We start from the raw sequence: 22380 nt of genomic DNA, 5'->3' as shown, positions 1-22380 counted from the left end.
TCCCCAGCTGCCTGGCTGCCAGAGTGGGGACATGGGCACACCTTGCCCAGCTGCCCTCCATTCAGCCCCCCAAGGGAGGGAGAGAGGAATCAGGGTCGTTGAAAACCAATAATTTATCAAAACGCTGCGTGTGTGTGCGTGGGAAGGTGTCGCGACAGACAGGGCAGCTGTGGGCAGGCGCACAGGGAGGGGACGGTGCCTGGATGGTGGGGGCAGCTTGCCGCTGCGGCCTTGCGGGCGGCGGGGAAGCTAGACATTCTTGCCGCGCAGGCGCAGCTCGTGGCGCCGCAGGTGGTTGTAGAGCGACTGCACGTAGGTGAAAACGCACTTGGGGTCTGGCTTCTTGCCCATGATCATCATGTCCTCCACCTCCACGAGGGGTACGCAGTCCACCAGCATCCTGCGGGGAGGGGGGCACGGGGGTGGTTGTCAGTGCCGGCCCTGACTCTTGCGGCGACCCTCTACCCAGAGGTCTTTACAACGCCGCAGCCCGCTGGTCTTCCATAAACTCGACTCCTGATTGACTGAATGGGGGAAAAGCCTTCTAGGAAGGCAGAAGCCCCAGGCCCCAGCCACCCAAGCCTGGAGGCACCTCTGTGGGGAGCAAGGCCAAGGCATGTGGAGGTGAAGGAGGAGATCCTTGCCCCATCCCAGCGCCCAGGCGCAGCAGACCCAGTGCAGGGTTGGGGTCTCAACTCCTAGCCCTGGGGAGGTCCTCACTCCAGACCCCGCCCACTTCTCTCTGGAGGGCCGCCTCCTTCTCACCCTCAAAGGCACACTCCAGCTGGCACAAGCCTCTCAGTTGGGCAGTTGTACCCAAGGGGCCTCAAATCTTTCCCTGCACCCAGGACCCACTCCAGTGACCCTCTGGGCCCAGGATTATCTGCCAGCTCCCTGGCTTGGTACCTCCTGTAGAGCAGCCTGAGAACCCCCATCTGCCTCAACGGACATCCCTGCTGTGTGAGATGGTGGCCAGGGAGGTGTGTGTGTATGTCTGAGAGACAGTTCTCTAACCCTTATTACCCACTTGGGTAGAGCAGGGGAAGCAGATGAGTGTCCCAATCAATACAGACTGGACCAACTACATCACATTCAGGGGCAGGACTTGCTCCCTCCCATGTGCCATGCCTGGCATATAGTTAGCACTGTCAATGTTGTTAAGTGAGTTTCCTTTGGCAGGGAAGGCATGAGGGCAGGAATTGCTCCTGTTCCCAAGACACCCAAGGGCCCAGGACTACCTCCCATCTTGTGCCTTCAAGGTCAGACCTTCAAGGTCAAACAATGTAAGGGCTGGGGCCTACTCTCAGCTCACCAGGACTCCTTTGGGGAAGAAGCCTGGGAAGCAGGAGACCTGTTTCTGTCAAGGCTCTACTGGCCAGCTGTGGAAGCTAGAGAAAACCCTGCCCCATGACTCAGTTTCCCCATTTTTCTGCAATAGTATAGTCATTCTTTGCTTCATTTGAGTCCTTGGAAGCACCTAGGATGAGTGAGAGGTTTCTGACTCTCTTGCTGAGGTGCTATGTGCCCTTGAGGTCGTCTCTGCCCCAGCTTGTTTCAGCTGTACTACGGTGAAGAGGCAGCCTCTCTCTGCAGCTTCTTCCAGCTGTGGCTATCTCCCCAGGGATCCTGGCCTCTCCCAAAGTGGAGCTCCCTCCCATCTCTGGTGTCTTCCCTGGAGACCTTATAAAGCCATTGTTTACACCGGGGCTCACGGCTCAGGGCTCCAGCTGCCCCAGTGACAGGCCAACACCAGGCAGTTCGAGCAACAGCACGGCTGAGTCACACTTTCCAACTGGAACAGGGCCGGACTGGGCCCCTCTCCCTCCAGGCTGGCCTGCTGGGCAGCAGCTCCTAAGTCCATATATGACCTGGAGACAGCACCATGCCCATCTTTCCCTCACCTGCACAGCTTCTCTGAGTATATGTGTGCACGTGTGGGCTGCCCCCCACGATGGCTGCAGGCCCCAAGGGGCATCTGAGTGCACTGCTAGCTCTGTCCCTGATTCACATTACTTTAGGCAATCCCCCTTCTCCCTCTGGGCCTTCGTCTTTTCTTCTCCCTACAAAATGGGTGGGAAAAGTGATGGGGCAAGGAAGACAGCCACAAGGTGGGGAGTCTGGAGTTCCAGTTTTTGGCCCTAGCTCTGACCTAACAACCCCTGGCATGCTCTGAGCCCACCTCTGTCCTCTGAGCTCCTGGTCTGTAATGGGCAGTTAGCTCAGGATCTGAATTCTCTACTGTGGCCCTGAGGTGAGATGACCAGACAGGAAATGCCACAGCTGGCTTGGGGATCCAGGACCCCCACCAGAAATAACTTCCTGTTAAACTGGCCTCGCTCCTGAGCTCCTCAACTTGGAGCATGGCACCCCCAACTTCCCAGTGCACAAACTGGAGGCCTGGGAGGCTTCCCTGACCCTCCTTCTCCCTCCCCAGTGGGTCCATCAAAAAGCCCATCCCTCTGCTTAAGCTTCTCTAGCTGTCTAGTCCGTCCCCTCCCTCCCCATCCCTCATCCAGGCCTCACTCAAGGATTGTTCTTCAATGCTACTAGACCACATACATCCCTTCTCTGTTTGAAAACCTTTTATAACTCTTGTTGTCCTCAGAAGGAAGTTCAGACTCCTGACTGTGACCCCTTCCTCCCCCTCACATCCAGACTAAATAAACTTCCTTCCCTTCCTGGGTGTGCCATGCCCTCCACCTCCCTCGACCCCACCCCTGTGCACTGGCTGATCCCTCTGCCCGGGACTCCCTCTCCCTCCTTTAGCCTGAACTTGTCATTCAGATGCCAGCTTAGTTTGCACTTTTTTGAGAGCTGTCCTGGACCTGCCAGCTGGGTCGGGTGTCTCCCCGGGGATCCCATGGCCTCCTGGGCTTCCTCCATCTCAGTCCTGCCCACCTGGCTCATCACTGCCCATTGAGGAGAATAGTCTTGCCTGTGAGGTCCTGAACAGAAGATAAGGCCGTGCCTGGCTCCTTCTGGCTCTTCTCAGGGTCCCCCTGCTTCCCCACCCCCACTCCCGCCATTTCCCTGGCTTTTCTTTGTGCCCCACTGAGCAGATTCCAGCGGGGCAGCGTAATGGGACAGGGGAGCAAGGCGGCATTCCTCACCGTGGGACCCCAGCAGGGGTTAGGACTTTTTGGTTTTTACCAGCCCCTTCTGGACCAGACAGCGGTAGAACTCCTGGATGTACGTGTACACGCACTTCCAGTCAGGCTCTCGAAGCCGCACCATGTCCTCTGTGTCCAGGAGCTGCGGGCAGTCCGCATGGGTCCTGGGGAGGGTAGGGGGCCGGGAAGGGGCAGGGGGGCGGGGCCCGAGCGGGGCAGCAGGGGAAGAGGCAGAGAAGAGAGAGGGGAGGAGAACAGAGAGACACACACATAAACACACAGAGACATGAGTTCAGTTACGTTCTCAGTGCTGCAGTCTGCCAGCCCCCCGCATGCCCCCTCCCCATTGTGGACGTGCCGCTCACTACCCATCACTAATGGTGTGCAATGCAGACAGGGGTGGGGGGCCAGATCAGTCACAGGTGCAGAGAACTCTCGGGGCAAGCGGGAGGGAACAAGGGGTGGGGGCGATGGCGTTGGCGCTGAGGTTGGAGAGGAGGGCTGTGCCCCAGGGAGGGGGGGTGAGGGAGGCGTGAGAGGAGGTGGAGGGAGGAGGAAGAGGAAGATATCCGGGGGGAAACCAGAAAGAGAAAGATAGAGAAAGACAGACGGAGGAGGGTGCTGAGGGTGAGGTGAGCAGATGGGGCAACGATTCCAAAGTGGAGGGCTTGCTGATGTCCTATATAAGCCTCTGGCAACACCTATATAGGCTGGGCGGGCACGGTGCCCGGGCCAGGATCCTCCTTTTGGAATCTCCAGCCGGGATCCCGTGGGAGCAGGAAGCTCTGGTGATAGTGGGAGGAGAGCAGGACAGAGAAAGGGAGAGATAGAAGGAGAAGGGGACAGAGGGAGGATGGAGGGGATATGGACAGGGCCACCTGATGGGCCTTGGCCCAGGCTGGTAGGCGGGCCTCTGGCTCCTTCGTTCCGGCGGGCACCTGGCACGCTCAGCAACAGGTGGGTGGGGTGGAAGAGGATGGGGGCTTTCTGGGGAAGGGGGTCTCAGCCGCTGAATGACAGTGCAGCTGACCAGCTCCAGGGGGCCTCGGGGCAGCTGGGCCCGGCCCAGATGCCCAGCCCCAGACGCCCAGCTGACACCAGCAGGGCTGGGACCCACACTTACTCGGCAGATGAGAAGGCCACCTCGAAGTTCTGGCGCCGGTTCTGTGGGCTGAGCTGCCCATAATCGAAGGCTTCAGGGAAGAAGTTGTGCACCAGGGCACAGAAGGCCATCCCGTCACTCCAACTCGAGGAGAAGTTCTGGATGTCCACATGCTACGGGTAGTGGGAAGACTGGTCAGCTCCCTATGTCCTCCACCTTCCAGTGTTTTGTTTGTTTTGTTTTGTTTTTTAACCACACCATGAGGCATGCATGCAGAACTTCCCCAATCAGGGATCAAACCCATGCCCCCTGCAGAGGAAGTATGGAGTCTTAACCACTGGACGACTGGGGAAGTCCTCACCCCCCAGTGTTTTGGTAATCCAGATCTAGGGCAACTGAGCTCAGAGAGGCCCTGTAGCTTGCTCAAGGTTGCACAGTAGGTAGCCTCCTCCAACTCAGTTTGTTAACTCCCATGTCTGTTGCTTAGGGGGACAGAGTGACCAAGAGGCCCAGCACCACCCAGCTAAGGCCGTGGTCATGCCCTCATCACTCCTTCCCTCATGTACAGAAATTTACCCAGTGCCTCCGACAGAGCAATGAGGCGGGGACTCTAAGGGTGGGGTCTGGCCCTGAACCGTGCCCACCATCCAAGGGCCCTCATTAGGCCCTGCCACTTAATCACTTATCCTGGAATCTAGGGCATGTTATGTGTCCTCTTTGAGCCTGTTTCATTCCAGAAGAGGAATTCCCATCTTCCCTGCCAGACATGGTGGCTGTGAAGGGTACAGCTGCAGTTGGGGCCTTGTGAGGGTGAGGAGGCCCTCGCCTGGCCACCTGGTCTCACAGAGCTCACCTCGTAGCCACGCGTCTTGGCTCGGCACCAGTCCAGCAACATCTGCTTGATGCTGTTGGCACTGGGGACACCAAAGCTGGTGGAGCGCTGCACAGCTGCGCGGGGTCCGCCAGAGCTGCTGCGGGGGCGGTGTCGGGAGCGGGGTTACAAGGGGCGCCTCTTCCATTGGCCCACCGAGTAGGCCCCCGCCCCGCCTTCTTTACCTTCAGGCCCCGCCCCCCACAGCTCCAGCCGCTCCCTTCTCGTCTCTGGCCCCGCCCACCACAGCCAAGACCCCGCCCCATGCGGTCATTAGGCCCCGCCCCACCCACTGCTGCTCACCACGCGGTGCCTTCCTTCTCCAGCTTCTCAATCATGGCCTTGCGCGCCTGGGAGGCCGAGGTCTTGGGCAGGCTCTGCGCCTTCATCAGCTCTTTCTTCTTCTCTGCCTGGAGTTTCTCCAGCGCCGCTAGACTGCCGGGCCGCGGGCTGGCCTCATCCTCTCGGTCGAAGATACTAAGGGGTGGGTATGCCACTGTTAGGGCCGGGGAGGGCCGCTCCTGAGCCTCGATCCCCACGAGTGAAGGGAGGGGCCTTGTCACACTCCAGACCCTACACTCTTGTGGTATCTTCACCACCGGCAACGCCGGCCAGCAAGGGAGGTGCCCTTATCATACCCATTTTACAGAAGAGCAGACTGAGGCTCAAACGACAAGAAAATGGGAGCCAAGCTCTTTTCAACAGACTTGGACCCTGGGGAGTTTTCTGCGAAGGCTCATTGTATCGTCAGGTTACAGGTGAGCTTAGATTCTGGGCCCTATCAACTAATAATGACAACCAATGTGATAACAGTAATGGTAATAATAATAATAGCTAGTGTCTATTGAGCCTTTTCTATGTGTCATTTTAAACTTCACAAGAGTATGGAGGGACTCTTACCACTTCCACTGAAGATGAGGAAACAGAGGCCTTTGGCCTTAGATTTCAGAGAGCATGAGGGGCAGTGCAAGTACTTGAACATAAGTCTCTGACTCAGAGTTCCTGGACCCCTCTGGTTCCCAGCCTGAATTCTGATCCTACCTGCCCCAAAATGCTCTATAACATAGGGTGTATCCCACCTTCATGGGGCTAAGATGTAAAGATGCTCTGTGACATGGGACATGGTCTGCAGACACTGGGAAATGGCAGTGCCACCAGCAGCTCAGTGTGGTGGGGAGGCTTCTCTAAGACCCCGAGCAAATCTCTGGCCTCCCCCATGGTGCGGTTGAGAATTAGGTGAGATGGCAAGGCAAGCAGAAGTGGTTTGACTCCCACTCTTCCCCTCCCTGGCTGTGTCCCCTCTTGTAGAATGGGTGTGCAGTGAGGTCCCCTGAGACACTGACTCCTCCGTGGTCTGGGAGTGGGTACCTGTGCTCACCTGCCCATCTTCTTGGATGACGAAGAGGAAAAGGTCTTAGTTTGCATCGTGGTGCGGCCACCACCATCTGCAAGAAAGGGGAAGGGGAGCAGGGTGAGGTCCTGGGCTGGATGTGGGAGATGGGGCGGGAGGCTGGTAGAGGGATGGAGGTAGCCACAGGCAGAGAAGAGAAAGTGATGGCTGGACAGAGAGACACACAGACGGAAGTTCAGAGAGAGAGTTTGAGGAAGGTGGGCTGGCAGGCAGGCATGAGAAGACGCCAGGCGGCCTTACTCTCTGAGCGCCTCACAAAACTCGACTCCATCGTGGTGGTGCGGGCCGTCCGTCTGCCATCATCTGCGGGGGCAGGGATGAGAGGAAGGGTGTGAGGGGCACAGGGCCCAGCAAGGTAGATATGTTCCCGCCCTGAGCCCTGCTCGGCCCCTTACTGGAGTGGACGAGCCGCTCGGTCTTGGTGACAGTGCTGACAGCTGAGCCGTCAGCTGTCTGTTGGCTGTGTCGCGTGGTGGTCATGGTGGCCGTGTTGCCACGGCCCTCCCCTGGCCGGGCCCGTGTCTCTTGCAGCCGCCGTTCCCGTTCCTTGTCCCGCTGGTCTGGGCGGGGAATGCCCCACGCACGCCCAGAAGGCCACCATCGCCCACAAAGCACATATGCACGGGCACACAGGGCACACAGATGGGATGGAGGGCAACTTGTTAGCAATACTGAAGACACAGGGGACAACAGCCCTCTCTAGAAGTAGCTGGGGGTGAGGGGGTAGCTATAACTTGGGAGGGAATGGCGGGGTGTGGTGCACTCAGAAACAAGGGGACATGGAATAGCTGAACTCAAAGGGAAAGTATTTGGATCCAAGAAGGGAGTTTCTGTGGGAATGAATAGCTGAGTCCGGAGGGAGTATCTCCATCTAGGGAGGAAGCAGCAGAGGCCAGGGAAGGAGAAGCTGAGTGAGGGCAGTAGCTGAGCGGGCCTTCAAATAGGTCTTAGCAGGGAGAAGAGCAGCTAGAGGAAGAAATATCTAAATCCACGGATGGAGTGATTGTAGGTATCTGAGAAGCAATTCGATCCAGGGAAAGGGTAGTTGGGAGAGAAGCTGACAAAGTGGGTAACTGGGCCTAAAGAAGAAGCAGGTGGGTGGGCATAGAGGCTGGGTGGCCATCCGTGGGCCCTGCAGGAAGCAGCTAGATCCATAGAGGGAGGAATTGAGAGTATCTGGAGAAGCACATGAATCTAGAATCTGGAAGAAGGAATAGCTGGGTCTGGGGAGGAAGTAGCTGTGTTCAGGGAAGGGGAAGCAGGGAGGAAGCAGAGGCTAAGGTGGTCATCAGTGGACCTTGAGGAGAGAGAAGCAGCTGGGAGAAGGAGTATCTGGATTCAGGGAAGGAGTACTTGACAGAACTTGGAGAAGCAAAGAGGAGTAGCTGGGGGAGAGAGTAACTGGGTCTACGAAGGAGAAGAGAAGCTGGTTCTGGGTCTAGGAAGCGGGAGAGAAGCAGCTAGGGAACGGAGCAGCTGGATCTGGGGGAAGGAGGCAAGGGAAGAGCTGGGTCTAGAAAAGGAGAAGCTGAGTCTAGAGAAGAAGCTGGGGAGGGCGTTACTGAGCTGGAGTGTCCACGAATGGACCCCAGTGAGGGGAGCAGCTGGATCTAGGGGTGGGGCATTGGGCTCTCTACCTCTCTTCCTTTGTCGGAGCTCACGTAGCGCAGCCCGGATGAGCTTCCGCTCCTCAAAGTCCGTAGTCTGATCCAGCTGCAGACAGAGTCCCCGTCATTGCCTATCTGGTGCCTGCTGGCCCCGGCCCCTGCCAACCCCCAGTCCACCAGATCTGGCCATACCATCTTGTCCAGGATACTCTCATCCTCAATGGTCGTCAGCTCCTTGGCGCTCAGAGGGCTCCGCCTCTCTGGTGCTTTGTCCACGCGGGTCTGCTCGGCGCCATTGGCCACCTCCACTGCTGCAGAGGGGGGCTCTGCTGGTTCTGGCTCCATCTGTGTGGTGGGGAGAGGGCATGGACTTTAAGCAGGGGTGTAAATGAACCCAACCATGTGCCAAAGTACAGGGGGCCAGGCCCTGGGGCTTCTGGCACAGCCTTTGAAATACCACTAGCCAGCTGGACGGCCTGCCCAAGGATGACCATGTTGATGTCAGGCTCACAGAAGAGGCACTGAAAGCCTTGTTGTAGGGCTTCCCATGTACCCGGAACTGTCTTAATACAATTAAGGGAGGCAATAATGGTGATTTCCATTCAGTGGTGAGCACTGTATGAACACTAGGTATTTTACTGTCCCTATTTAACAGAAGGGAAAACTGAGGCTCAGGGTAGCTGCATGACTTGCCCACTGTCCTTCTGTAAGTGTGATGCAGACTGGGATCTGAGCTGAAGCTAGCCTAACTCCTGCATCCGAGTTCCTTCTGCTGCTTCATTCCCAGCCCCCTCCCAGGCAGGCTGTGCTCTGTCTGCCTGCTCCCAAAGCCTGGGTCCTCCTGGGCCAGTGCCCAGGCAGCAAGCACATGCCCGCCCTCAACACACCAAGGGAGCTGGACCAGGGCCCATAGGCTCCTGACCAGGTGTCTGACCGGGGCTGCCCAGAGCCAAGTCCTCTCTGAAGCTCGCCCCTGCTCCCCACACCCACTAGCATGAATCACCCACTAAGGGGCCTCCAACCCCAACCTAGCCCCCCACCCCTCTCAGGGCATCTTCCCAGCCCCCTGCAGACAAGCCCCCAGCCCAACTATCAGAGCCCCTCCCCTCCTGGCAGGGCCTCTCTGTTTGCTGTAAGGGTAAGGAGAGCCGAGGTGGCAGCTGCTTCAGGGAGGCTCGGCCTGGCAGGGGCAGGGAGTGGGGGTGGGGCTGGAGGCTGGGCCCCGGCCAGGGGCTGCCAAGGCAGCCGCCACGTGTGCCTCAGGACCAGGAGCCTGGCACCATCTCGCCTCAGTCTTGGAGCGCTAGTGCCCCAGTCCCCTGTACAGATAGGTAAACTGAGGCTCAGAGAAGGTGGTAGGCCACCTAGGGTCACTGAGCAGAGGCAGAGCCTGGCTCAAAACCACCCGCCTCCCTGCAGCCCATAAGGACTTACGAGACTGCCGCTGTGGGCAGGGCTTGCAGAGGAGCGGCGGCGGGTGCTGAAGGCAGGCGGGTGGGCCACGGGGGTCCCAGCATCCTCGGCCGCCTGGAAGAGGGCCTCAGGGTCGGCAGCGGCCAGGAGCAGCTCACTGGGCTCCAGCTCGGGCTCAAGGTCAGGCACAAGTGGGACCCCCAGCCGCAGGCTCAGCACCTCCACCTGCCTGCCCAGTGCATCCAGCCGCCGGCTCAGTGCTGCCGTCTCCGCCCGCAGCTCTTCAGCTGCCCGGGCCACCGGCTCCACGGCCGAGGCAGCTGCCTCAGCTGCCTGGGTCACTGCCGCCCGGCCTGCCTCCGCCACTGCCTGCAGCTCCTCCAACGCCCGGCCCAATCTCTCCTCGAGGGCTGCGTCCAGCTCAGACCTGGGCCCCGGTACCCCCGGCATGGTGATGGTGGGGGCTCTATGGTGGGGTGACGAAGGGGGCAGTGGTAGGGACTGCTGCTTCTGTCTGGCAGAGTCAGTCTTTGCAGCTGACCTGAGGGCGAAGGCAAGGGCAGTGGGCCTGCCCCGCCCCTGCTGGCCTCCCAGCCCGCCACCTGCCAGCTGGGGCTGTAGCCCAAATAGAAACCTATTCTGGGCTCCCTCTGGAGGGGGCAGTGGGGGAGGGGTGGCCTGCTCAAGCAGGCGGACCGCCAGGCCTGGCCCTGGCCCTGCAGAGATCACAGACTGGCAGTACAGCAAGCCTGCACAGGTTCTGAAGGACTGCCGAGGCCGGGGCCCCATGCCCCATAGGTGGGGAAACTGAGGCAGGGAGCAAGGCATGGGCCTGTCTGGGCCACCATGTGCATTAGCCGTGAGGACCCAGTCTGCCAGACTCCAGAGCCTGCGTCCTCTGCCCTCATGCCATGCTGTTTTAGAAAGCCTTGAACCGATGGGGGCAATGGAGGCACAGAGAGGCGGGACTTCAAGCAATCTGCAGTAGCAAGTGCCTTGTCCCTGAGATAAATGTCCTCTGCCTGCCTCTGGTGCTCAGATCCAACCACAGACTCTGAGCAAGTGCATTACAGGCACACGATCTGCCTCCCCTTGGTTCTGGATGGGGAAACTGAGGCAAGTAGGTGGTCATACCTGGCGCTCCCTGTGGCACCTCCCATCCACCCCAAGGGCCTCGGCCGCCCTCTCCTCGCTCCCTTGGCAGAGAGCAGTTAGGTCCTGCTCTGTGAGGGGAAGGGTGCTTTCCTGCCCCCACCCTCTCCCTGTCACCCTTGAGAAAGCCCAAAGCTGGCTCTAGCCATTTCACCTCAAAGTCCCATTCAGCCCCTGGAACAGCACAGAGGCCATTACCTGGGCAGCTGGGCGGCCCGCTGGGGATCCCTTCCCAGGCTGAGCTCCCAGCCAGCTGATCCCGGGCTCCAGAATGAATAAGGGAGGGGTGCGGCAGATTCCGTTCCCGTGGCACCTGCTAGGCTGCTGCCTCACCTGACCGGCACCCCCTTGCCTGTCCCCCCTCAGTGCTTCTGCCCAGCACCCCCCCCCACCCCGAGATGTTGACGCAGATGGTAATCACTAATCTCCAATCTCCTAACGGGCCAGGCTGATCTTGGATGAGCAGATGAGCGGCTCTGCACCTTGGGGCTGAGGTTCAGTATAAGCTGGGAGCAGGGCCACTGGGGCTGCTACAGGAAGAGGGGGGCAAGCCCTTATTACCCTTCTCTGAGCCTCAGTTTTCCCATCTGTTCACGAGGAATGAACCGACCAATTCTGGAGTAAGGACCAGAGATCATCACGTGGGAAGCTTAAGGCCAGTACAGAGTGAGCTTCTGACATGTCTAGTGGCTGATAGGCGAGGGTCTGGCCTTAGCTCTGCCATCAACTGTCTGTGGACTGTGGTCACCTTCTCTCTTTGGGCCTCAGTTTCCCGTGTGTGCAGTAGGGGAAGAGCAGAGCAGAGGAGCCCTGAGAGCCCTGCACCCTGAAGCAGTCTACATGAGGTGGCTGATGGTGAGGCTGGTGGGGTGAGGAAGGGCTCACCTTAATGCTGCAGCCTCCTCGGCTACCAGGGGAGGCATGGCTGAAGCTGGTGACGTGAGTGACACTGCCCAGCCGAGCCAGGTTCCCAGGGCTGCTGATATGCGTGATGGTGCTCTTGCCCCCACTGCTGGTGCTAAGGAGGGTGGGGGGCGCCCGCAGCCCCAGCGTCAGTTCTGGATAGGGAGAAGGACTACGGTCAGGATCAGGTGGGGTGAGGGTAATGCCAGTCCGGGTTGATGGCGCCCGTTGCTCCCAGTGCACCCTTTGGAGACACCCTGAGCCCTGACCACAGCACCTGTCCTATGTGCAGAGCTGGGTGGCTGCAGGCAGTCATCCCCAGCAGTGGGGAGGCAGTGGGGGGGCCTACCTGCCCTCTGGTTGCCTGTGGGCAGCAGCACCCGGCCCGTGGAGGCCTTGCCCCGGCCATCCTTGATCTCGATGGTGAATGTGGTCTTCATACTGGCCCCTGGCTCAGCAGTGCCCACGGCCACGGCTAGCGGGGCACTGGGCGCCTCTGAGCGGGCCATGGGCCCCCCTGCTCTGTTTTCAAGGGGCCTGACAGCCAAGCCCCGCCCCCTGGGGCCCTCCTCCCTGGGGCAGCTCTGAAGCTGGGCCAGGGGCCGGGCTGTTCCTCGCTGATCCTTGTTGAACTGGGAGGAGGTGTCACTGCGGCCCCGTGAGGAGGGGCCACTGGAGGAGAAGGCAGGGGTGGTGCTGATGTGGGAGGAGCCTGGGAGCCTTGCAGGGGTCGAGGGACCTAGGGCTGCCCGGAGTGGGCCTTCCTGGAGCCCAGCAGCCATAGGAGAATCAGATGTGAACTTGCGCACACGGTCCCGTACGGAGCCAGCCCGCTGGAACGGGGAAGGTCCGCTGGCAAGGGGAGTGGGCTCTAGAAGGGACAGGAGGGCTGTCAGTGGTTGGATGGGACAGGGACTGCCCAGAGCCCGGGGTTGTGGGAATTGGCAGTACCTCGGTTCTGGACTGGCTGGCGGGGGCTCAGCACAGACAGGGAGCGTTGGCAGGGGCGAGGGCCAGCCAGGTCTGGCAGCATGGGAAGGCAGTGGCGGCCATGTGGGAGCAGAGAGAGGAGAGTGGATGGTGGGGTCCACCTCTCATAGTCCTCTCTTCCACACCTCCTCAGCCTCCCAACCCCTTCCTACACCTCAACCTCCCCAGCCCACCCTGCACCTCCCACAGCTCCTAGCCTCCCCACTCAGCAGCGTCTCTCTTACAGGCCCCTCCTTCCCCGACCCCAGGATAACTTGGACACTCCTGGGGGCTGGGGCTAGGCTTGGGCTGGAGGAAGGGTGCCCAGATTCTCCCTGCTGATGGAGATGGTGGACACCCCCCTGGCCAGCACTGCCCACGGCTCCAGCTGGGAGATGGGTGCACTCCCTTATTGGGGAAAAGAATGTGCCTGAGGCCTGTTGCCTTTCAAGGCTGCAGGGAGGCCTCTGGCCATGGGTGGGGGAATGGGGGGGGCAGGGGCGGGGACACCTCAGGAGCAGTGGGAGGAGTGTCAGAGCCTGCCTGGACCTGAGGGCACTGGAGCCATCTAGACACAAGAACCCATTTTCCAGGCAGGGAAGGGGAGGCCCAGGGAGGCAGATGCCCCTAGCTATCTCTGCTGGAACCCTACCTGCTCTCTTTGTGTCGCAGGGACCTTTGGTAGGGCCATGGGCAGCAGGGGGCTCTGTGGGGCCAGGCAGGAGCTGCAGAGGAGACACGGCATGGGCAGGGCCTGACTCCCAGACTGGGGAGCTCATCTGCCTGGCATCCCTGCCCCTCATCTAGACTCACCTTGTTGACCACCTGCCCCTCCATGCTGGGGGTGGCTGGAGGCTCCTGGGGCTCAGGGCTGGCAGCCCTGGGAGGGCTGGGAGGTGGCTTGGGGCCGCCCAGAGCCTCAGTGGCAGGGCACGGGGCCTCGGCGGGCTCCAGTGGAGGCTCAGGAGAGGTAGTGGTGGGTGAACTGTCGGCTGAGGCAGGTGAGCTGGGTGTGCCCCCAGGTGGGGCCCGAAGCAGTAGTGTCACTGTGGTCGCGTCATGGCTGGTGCCATTGGGGGCTGGGGTTGGCTCTGGGACCTCTGCCTGCTGCTCCTGTTCCTCTGGCTTCGGCACCTGCGGGAGACCCGTGGGAGACCCACAGGATGTGGCCAAGGCTCTCCAGGCTGGCAGGCACCCAGGGCAGGGCATGCAAAGCAGAGGGGCTGGACACGGTTTCCTGCAGGCACATCTGCACAAGCACGGTCACTGGCACACCGTGGGCCATCTTTGATCCCCACTTCCCAACCTCTTGGCACTGCCTACTCAAGGGCAGTTCAGAGATGACCAGATCCTAATGGCAGGGGTTGGGGACAGCAGGAGACCTGCTGGGGACTCCCAGACTTAATCAATTTCTAGCGTGGAGGCCCCTGACCCCTGGCCTCTGCCTGGTTAATTACGGGGTTAGTGGGTAGTCCTGCCAGGACCAGGGACCCAGCGGCCTCTGCTGGCCACTTACGGAACCTGCACGACCCGACCTCTCACCCACACTCCCTGGAGAACAGAGCCGACACTGGCCCCTGACAGCAGGACCTGATAAGCCAAGGTAAGGATGTGGGCTGTACGGAGGGGGAGGGGCAGCCTCGGATGGTTTAAGCTGGACAAGTACCAGGGTCTGATTTTCATTTCAGGGAGATCCCTCTGTCTGCTGAGTGGAGGCTGGATGGCCAGTGTGGGGGTGGAAGGTAGGCGTGGAAGCAGGGAGGCCAGCTGGGAGGTCAACAGGGTGGTAATGAGAGACAGTCAGGAACCTGGGAGCAGTGTAGACAAGCTGGCTTTGCGGGGGAGGCCTGGGTAGAGACAAACTCTGGAGGGGAGACATGTGACCAGAAGTTGCCTGGGAGAGTGGGCAGAGGCCTGACAGAGTCCCACTGTCCCCCAAACACAAGCTGGGGGCCCCCTCAGTTAAGTACCCATCTAGCAAAGACACACAGGCGCTCTGTGCTGCTGGCGTCCATGGGCACAGGACCTTGCCCACACCCCTTACCTCACACCGGTCCAGCCTGTGTGCTGCCCGCCCCTTGCTGTCCTCTCTTGAGCCACTGTTGGGACGCCCGCTGCACAACCTTCCAGCCAATGTGGCGGCTGGAGGGAAAGGGAAAAGTGTCAGGTGAGTAGCAGAGGGTCAGGGTGGGGGGTTGCTGGGGGCAGCATGCAGCAGGGCAGGGGTGGGGCCAGGGCAGGGCACGTACCCTCAATCTCCTGGGCCCGTACGCGGCGGATGGCGGCTCGGATCAGCTTGCGTTCCTCGTACTCAGCAGCGCCTCGCAGCTGTAGGTGAGGGGTGGGCCACGGGTATGTGGAGTCCTGGTTTTCACCTGCCCTGCCCCCATCCCCTGCCCTGGCCCAGGCCTCACCAGTGTGGTCAGCTCCTCCACATCACTCATGGACTCCAGCCGTCCTGCCAGCCGTGCCAGAGCAGCCTGCTGCTCAGCCTCCCGCTGCTGAGAGCTGCAGGGACACCATGACTATAACCTCCATTGCCAGGGCCAGGTCATGGAGGATGTGGGCTGAGGGCACAGGCCAGGACAGGGTAACTGGAACCTTGGCAGAGAGGCAGGTAGCTGTGCACACCCTCTGGCTATACGCTGGCACATGCACGCCCATGGACCTGAGCGCTAATATCACATGGGCGTGGCCAGGACACCATGACCGGCACGTGGTCCGTGCCCACCAACATCCCTGTGTACTCCAAATGTGTGCCTATGCTGCCATTTGCACACCCAGATGGGCAGCAGACACCTGGCTCATGCCTGCCTGCACAACATGAGCTGAGCCCTGGCACATTCAGCCCCACCTGCATGTCCAACCCCTCGCCACTCACTGCAGCCAGTTCTCCTTGTTGTCCTGCCGCTCGGCACGGAAGCGCTTGGATGCCAGGGCCTCCTCCTCGCGCTCCAGCTCCTGCCGCTGCAGCTCCCGGATGGCTGAGCGGATGCGCCGCCGCTCTGCCAGATCTGCTGTGACCTCCAGCTGCAGGGCAAGGGGTGGTGAGGGGCAGGTCATTTTGGCTGCCAGGGACAGAGGGCGGGCACTGGCCGCCCACGGTTCGGCCTGGGGCACAATGAGTGGTCTGTCTCCACTCCCTCTGCCCCAAGCCCGTCATGTGCCTGCCTGCCCACCCAAACTTGGTCTCAGGGGGAGACTCAGATCATGCAGCGAGGGCTTCTGGACAGCCCACCGTGGACTAAGATTCACAGAGTGGGCAGCCAGCAACCACCCACCTGTGCCAGGTGCCAAGTCAGGCGCTCATTCCTGTGACTCGACTCCTGCCTCTCAGAGCCCTTCATCAAACCCCCAAGAACCAGGGAGTCGTGGCAGGAGGAGGGAGGCCATCCTATGGGCCCCTTACAGTGTCCCTGGGGAGGGAAGGGTGATTGGGCTGCTGGAATCTAGCTGTCAGCACGAGAGACTCCCAAAGTACCACAGCCCTGCTGATGGGTGGCAGCCTCGTCCACATTGGACAGATGGGGAAACTGAGGCAGGGGCAGGCCCTCAGGAGTCATAGCTCCCTGCCTGGCTGGGGGCTATTGTTCTCCCTGCACTGGTCCTGCTCTAGCCACCACTGAAGGGGCAAAGGGGCCGGGGCTCAGAGTGGGAGGGCCAACACCCCAGACAGATAAGGCAGCTGCACTAGGGTCCACCCAGGGCCCTAGAGAGGGCGTCCATGGGGGACAGGTGCTCCCACCAGCTTCTTAGCCTGTCACTCCCTGGGAAATTGGGGGTGGCTGGTCTAACCAGGTCCAGGAAAGGGCACCTCCTCTGGGCAGTCAGCCAATCATGTTGCCCCTCTCACTCCTCTACCCCCTACAGAGCCTCTGTGGCTCAAGGGAGAGAGGACAGGCCCAGGGCCCCCAGGAAAATAATGGCAGAGATAAGCCTCCAGTGTGGGTGTGCGCCAGGTGGGAGCAAGTATAGGCAGTGATTTCCTCCGCCTCCACCCCCACCCCCAAATCATCCAGGGGTAGGCCCAGGAACCCTCTACTCCCTTCCTTTTTAGCCTCTTTTCCCATCATTCCTTCCTGCTCCACGGGGGAGCCTGGTGGGGGGGGGAATGGTTTCAGCAGGGAGTGTGCGCTGACCCAGCTTAGCCATGAGCTCACTTGTCCCAGTCTGAAGAGGGTAGAGACAAGTGACAGAGCCCTCCAGGGAGCCTTCAGTCTTCACATTCCTGAGGAGATATGGGAGGGCCCCTGGAAGGCTCAAGCCCAGACCCCCAGCTGGCTCCAGCCCCAATCCAGTCCTGGCTGCATGGTCAGGATCATATCCTTAACATCCCTGGTCTTGGTTAACATCTCATTTGTCAGACGGGACAATGGCCTCCCTTTAGGGCAGTGGGTGAGGATGGGGGCAGTGACTTGGGGTGCCCCCCCCTTGCAGAGCAATGTATTGTCGGTTCCAGCCAGTCAGGAGGGGAGAGAGAGAAGTGAGGGCAAGTGAGGACAAGATACCCAGAGGCATCTGTAACATTTACTGAGAAACCATGTGCTGGATCCTGTGCTGAGCCCCTTGTCCTAACTTCACAGAAACCCTAGGCAATTTATTACTCCCATTTGACAGATGAGGAAACTGAGGCTCAGGGGGAAGTGATTTGCTTATGGTCAAGTGACCTGAGCCAGGATTTGAACCCAGGTTTCCATGACTCTGGGGCCTTCCCTGGGCTGAGGATATCTCTGTGGCTGGGGTCTGTCTGCTATGGTGGGTACCTTGAAGATCCTTGTACTATACTGGGGACCCTTCCAGCCTGGACTAGAGATGCCCTGGGGCTTAAGGGGGCCTATCATGTGGGGGGGGGGGGTGGAGAAGGCTCACCTTCCCACCCTCAGTCCTGGCCTTGACTCAGGCCCAGAGCCCTCCATGGTACACTAGGAGATTCCGGGCTTGAGGGGACAGCTGGTCCAGCCCCTCCTGTGCAGAGGGTAAAGAGGCTCAGAGACGCAATGACTAGCCCTTTGTCTCCTGTGTGTCCCTTCCCAACCCCCTGGGCTCCAGAGATGGGGTTCTCCTCCCTGAAAAAAGCCTGATGTGGGAACTTGGTCACTTCTGCAACCCCTGGGGGTCCCCCTCTGGAAAATGGGAGCCTCTGTCTGATCCCCCGAGTGGGTGGGGCAGGGTTGTGGAATGGACAACCTCATCCCACTGGTCACCCTCCCGCATGACCCTTCCCTTTAGGCCTGGAGACAAAGGTCCGCCCACAGTGTCCCTGATGTGTGTCCTGCGTTCCCCGTCCTCTCAGGCCCCACCATCCTGAGTGGAGGGGGCTGTTGTTGGGAGGGAAGGAAGTACAAAGCGCCATTGTCCACCGGGGGAAAGGGAAGGAGATGGGGGGGTTTCCGAAACTACCCAGTGAAATTCTCCTGGGAGGAAAGAGGGTGCTTCCTCTTCCCGGGGGGCCGGGCCTCCGGATACTTTGTACCCTCGCTGCTGGAGGCGTCTGACAGGCCCCGGCGTCTTCCTGGGCCTCAGACTCCCCACCAGCACTACGTAGGAGACTTTCCAGGCATTCGCTCAGTCCCAGCGCCTCCAGTTGACCGATGGGGGACCGGCCGGCAGTGAAGCGTGGCCTAGCCAGGGGGCGCTGAAGGCCCGCGGACCCCGCGACCGCAGCCGCCTGTACCGCCCACGCCTCTCCCACGCAGCCCCGTGCAAGGCGCCCAGCCAGGAGCCAGCAGGACAGGAAGCCGCCCAGGTTCCGCCTGCTTTAACATCCCCGGCTACAGAGAGGAAACCCAGGTTCACAGACTTAAGCAGCTTCCGCAGGTCACCCAGCTAGTGAGTGTCGGAGCCCGATCTCGAACCCGGCACCGAGGCGGAGGGCGTCCCAATTTGTGGCGAAGGAGCACGTGGTGCTCGTGTCCCCATCCCGCACAACCCCCCCACCCCCACCCCGCCGTTCGCAGGAATGTGCAAGAGCCGAGGTTGGGAGTGGGTCCCTGGGTCCTCAAGTCGGCCGGACGCTGGGGCTCGGGTCAGCTTTCCCTTATAAGGCCCGGCCCCGTGGGGAGGAACCCGGCTCCGGACGCCCCAGTTCCTGCCAGGAGGCCGGCGCACGGGGCGGGACCCTCGGCAGCGCTGGGGCGCAGTAATGGCGGGCGCCCGGCGGTGGAGGACCCCGGTCCCGAAATGGGAAAGACCTCCGGGGTCCCGAGACGAGGGGCGGGGTCTTGCTAGTCCTTTCCCAGGGAGGGGGCCGGGGTTGGGGGGGCAGACTACAGCCAATGCTCCGGCTTCTCTGAAACCCTTTTCCAGCACCCAAACCCACATGGGGTGGTGGTTGGCGGCTGGAGAACCCTGATCTTCAGAGTGGACCCCTAGAGAAGGGGATGAGCAAAGACCTGGCTTTCTCTCCACTACCCACATTAGGATTCTGACTTCCTGATGGGAGGTCGAGCTGACGTGGTGGGACCCTTTGGAAACCCATCTCCCTCAGGCTGCACATAGCGCCTGTGGCGGTGGCAGACACCCAAAGTCTAAGGTGCTGTCCGAGGACACAGAGGCCGAGTGCCTTGGGTAGATGATGGCAGTGGCTGGGCACTGCCCAGTGACTGGGCTGAGCTAGCTGGCTCCAGCCCCTGCCTCCAGAGGAATGGTATGGGGGTGGGGTGGGTCATTTGCCTTCTCCCAGGGAAGGTAAATCTTTAATTTACCCCTTGGACAAGGGTCAGGGGCTGGGGGGTGGAGCTCTGGCCCCTCTTCCAGTTCCAGGGCACACTGCCCTTGCTGGTGGGCACATGCCTGCCCTGCTATATTGCCCCACATCCTCTCTGTGCATGGTATGTGTGTTGGGGGGGAGGGCGGGCTTCAAGAAGAAGCTGGGGAAAGGGGATAGAGTGGGCCCATCCTTCTTCCATGCCAAGATCTGGGCCCACGCCTCATTCCATCCCCATGTCAACTGTAGGACCTAGATATTATGTTCACACACATTCCCCCCACCTCCCATTTTACAGATAAAGAAACTGAGGCTCAGAGTGGGAAAAATGACAGATTAGAAGTCACAGTGTTCATAAGGGTCCCCAAGGCCTGTCTCTCTCTATGGGCTCTTCTGGACTTGACTTATCCAGGTCTCTTGGTCCCCCATGACCCCTTTTGGGGTTTGTTTGGATCCTGGCACACCCTTTTCCGAGCTGGGTGCGCTTGGGCAGGTGACTTCACCCGTCTGAGCCACAGTGTCCTCCTGGCTCTTGGAGCTACCGTAACCATTCTGTGGGATGGTGTGCTTAGCGCCCAGACTGCTCCCTGCTGTGCCCTGGCTTATTAATCATTGTTGCTACTGTTATCATTGGGCCAGCCTCCAGGGGTGGGTACTGCCCAGGCTGTTGCTTGAGAGAGGCAAATCCAGCCTCCCCACACCTGTGACTGCACATGGGTGAGTCCTCACCAGTTACTATTTAAACAGGTGGTGGCAGTCGGGGGCTGGGAGGAACAAGGCCTCAGCACCTGGCATGGACAAGCACATGCCACCAGGGCCTCTGCATCAGCCACGCAGAACAGGCCTAGCCCTGTTCCCTGGAGCCCTTCTCCTGCGCCCTCCCCCATCACCTCCTCTTGTCAGCTGAGAGGTATCCTGGACAGGCCCTGCCTCTCTGGCCTGTCTTGTCTGTCCTCATAGTAGGGATAATGGAACCACTTACCAGCTTCCGCAAGGCTCCCTCATCCAGCCCAGCTAATGTTTCGTCCGCCATCTTGCTGGCCCCTAGCTCCGTCCGTCCCCTCCTGGTGAGTTCCCCAGTGCCTTTGGCAGCTGACATCAGCTCAGGGAATTCTGCAGGGGACAGACATGAATCAGGCCTTCTGGGGCCTCTAGAAACCACAGGCACTTGGGCTTTGTGCCTCAGTTTCCCCCTCTAACCCATGATTATCCATTGGTGTCTAATCCTTATCTGTGATGTGACTCCTGGCTGGGAGGTGCCCTCTGCCCTCGGGTACTGTGCTGGAAAACTCAACAAACCAAGAGTAGGAGTCCCTGGTTCCAGTCCAGCCAGCTGGACTGCTAGCTTGCTGTGTGGCCTAAGCTGGGCCCTTGCCATATCTAAGCATCAAACAGGGAGGGTAGGGACCTGGATTGTGAAGCCAGGGCCCAGCAAGGCCCACCCAAGCTGTGCTCACCACCAGGGGGTGCCTACCACACTCCATAGCTTCCTGCCCCACCCACCCATCCCCAGGGCCTGCCCAGCCCCCACTCACCCCAAAAGCTCAACCTCTGGCTATGGGCTAAACCCATATCCAAGTCCTTGCTGCCTTTGCCACTCTCATTCCCCCAGGTAACTTAAGCCATTGGAGGTAACAGTCTGTCTTCTAATTCTTGAGGACAGCCCTCTGTACACACCCCTCTCCACTCCTCCCTTTCCCGCCCTCCCCCTGATGCCAACTGCCCTGACCTCATGAAGCCAGGTGTCCAGGCACCCGGCTCCTCCTGCCAGTTCACACACTTAGAATTCAGTTCCCCAGCTGGAAGGGCCTTCAGAAACTGATCTGTCCAGCTTCTGGACTTAGGCAAACAGGATTGGAGAGGACCAGAGGATTGTCATGGGGGAAGGAGGATCCCAAAGACCCAGCGGGCAGGGAATGGATTTAATCTTGGCCACCTCTAGCTTCTGAAGTCCCCTTCCAAAGTGCCCTCAGGGGCTCAGGACACTCCCTCTTGCTCTATCACTGCCTATCAAAATGGCCCCCTAAATCCTGGCCCAGCCTCCCAGTGTAGCTCTTTCCTTCCCCCTGCAGCCCTAATGTCTTTCTGAAATTTGAGGACCCACAGCGTGACACACCGTAGGTGCTTAGTTAATGTATGGTGACTGAAATGGCCCCTGGATTGCCCCCGCTCCTGTTGATTCATCACTCAGTCATCCCTTCCCCTTCTCCAGAACAGTCACTTGTCGAGTCATCCCATCCGGTGAATGGGTCTGGGGGAGGTCCTAGTCCACACAGCTGGGGTTCTTCGGACTCTGCCTGTTCAAGTCGCTGCTTGCTTTTCCCATCCCTGTAGGCTCGGACAGGTAGCAACCTCCCAGCCGCCCTCTGCTGGGGTCCTTCACTTAGCAATCACCAGACTTGGGTTCTGTGGACACTCTGAGTTCCCCCATGTCTTCTGAGGGACAGGGGTCCCTAATGCAGAATCTAGGACACCCAGGGAAGTCTCTTTCTCCTCAGGGATTCCCGCCGCGGCTCCACTTCAGTTCCATGGCTCCCTGTCACACAGTGTGAGGTCCCCGAAGATTGCGAGGGGTCTCAGAGGAACGTAGGAGCTTCCTCAGGGTTTCTGCCCCCACAGACTAGCACCCCTGGGGGTCGTAGAGCCTCCTGGAGGTCCGTGAGCGTCCTTCCCCCAGGTCTCAGAACTTTATCGCATGGGTTAGAGCCCCTGTGGATGGGTGGGGGCTCCCAGGTTCAGGAGTCCCAGAACCCTGGGAGTCCACCTATCCGGGTTCCACCCTCGAACCCGTCGGGGGTCCTGCTGTCTCCCGGAGGTCCGCACACCTACCTCTTAGTCCGGCCCGCCCGTCCGGTACGGGCTCAGTTTAGGTCGTTCGGGATCCAACAGATGGACTAGGAGCGGTCAGGCGGAAGGCGCCGCGACCGGGATGCCAAGCCCGCTCAGCAACCGTCCCCGGGATTCTGCAAGCGCCGCCCGTCCAGCCGCGCCAGCAGCCCCGCGGGTCCCGCCCCGCGCCACGGCGCCAACCAATCCTGGGGAGGATCCCGCCCACCCTCGTGCCCCATTGGGGAAATTCAATTTGACGGCCACGCCCCTAGCAGAGGCCCCGCCCCTCACGGGCCTAGGTTGTAGG

General features: G+C 60.2%; 1 protein-coding gene across 4 annotated transcripts; it reads right to left on the bottom strand.

Annotated features, from left to right (window-relative positions):
* Nucleotides 1–95: 95 nt before the first annotated feature.
* On the bottom strand, nt 96–22224 carry SMTN (smoothelin). 4 transcript variants are annotated; one of them, XM_082640392.1, is made up of 21 exons: nt 22074–22224; nt 20227–20357; nt 15420–15568; nt 14953–15046; nt 14788–14866; nt 14583–14680; nt 13352–13672; nt 13191–13263; nt 12521–12592; nt 11919–12440; nt 11552–11724; nt 8294–8446; nt 8132–8207; nt 6890–7054; nt 6735–6797; nt 6462–6528; nt 5387–5560; nt 5066–5183; nt 4234–4385; nt 3206–3274; nt 96–400 (listed from the first exon to the last, which is right to left on the bottom strand). In XM_082640392.1, the coding sequence occupies exons 2-21, from the start codon at nt 20341–20343 to the stop codon at nt 250–252; spliced, it is 2886 nt and encodes a 961-aa protein (XP_082496518.1). In that variant the 5' UTR covers nt 20344–20357; nt 22074–22224; the 3' UTR covers nt 96–249. The 4 variants fall into 4 exon arrangements, with proteins under 4 accessions (XP_082496518.1, XP_082496515.1, XP_082496516.1 ...); XM_082640391.1 differs by having other exon boundaries at nt 261–400; nt 3111–3274; XM_082640389.1 differs by lacking the exon at nt 3206–3274.
* Nucleotides 22225–22380: the final 156 nt, after the last annotated feature.

Source organism: Mesoplodon mirus (genome assembly GCF_964341445.2).
Source record: "Mesoplodon mirus genome assembly, chromosome: 13".
Taxonomy (NCBI): Eukaryota; Metazoa; Chordata; class Mammalia; order Artiodactyla; family Ziphiidae; genus Mesoplodon; species Mesoplodon mirus.
The sequence above is the reverse complement of the archived record's forward strand: the minus strand, read 5'-3'. Positions and strand labels throughout refer to the sequence as shown.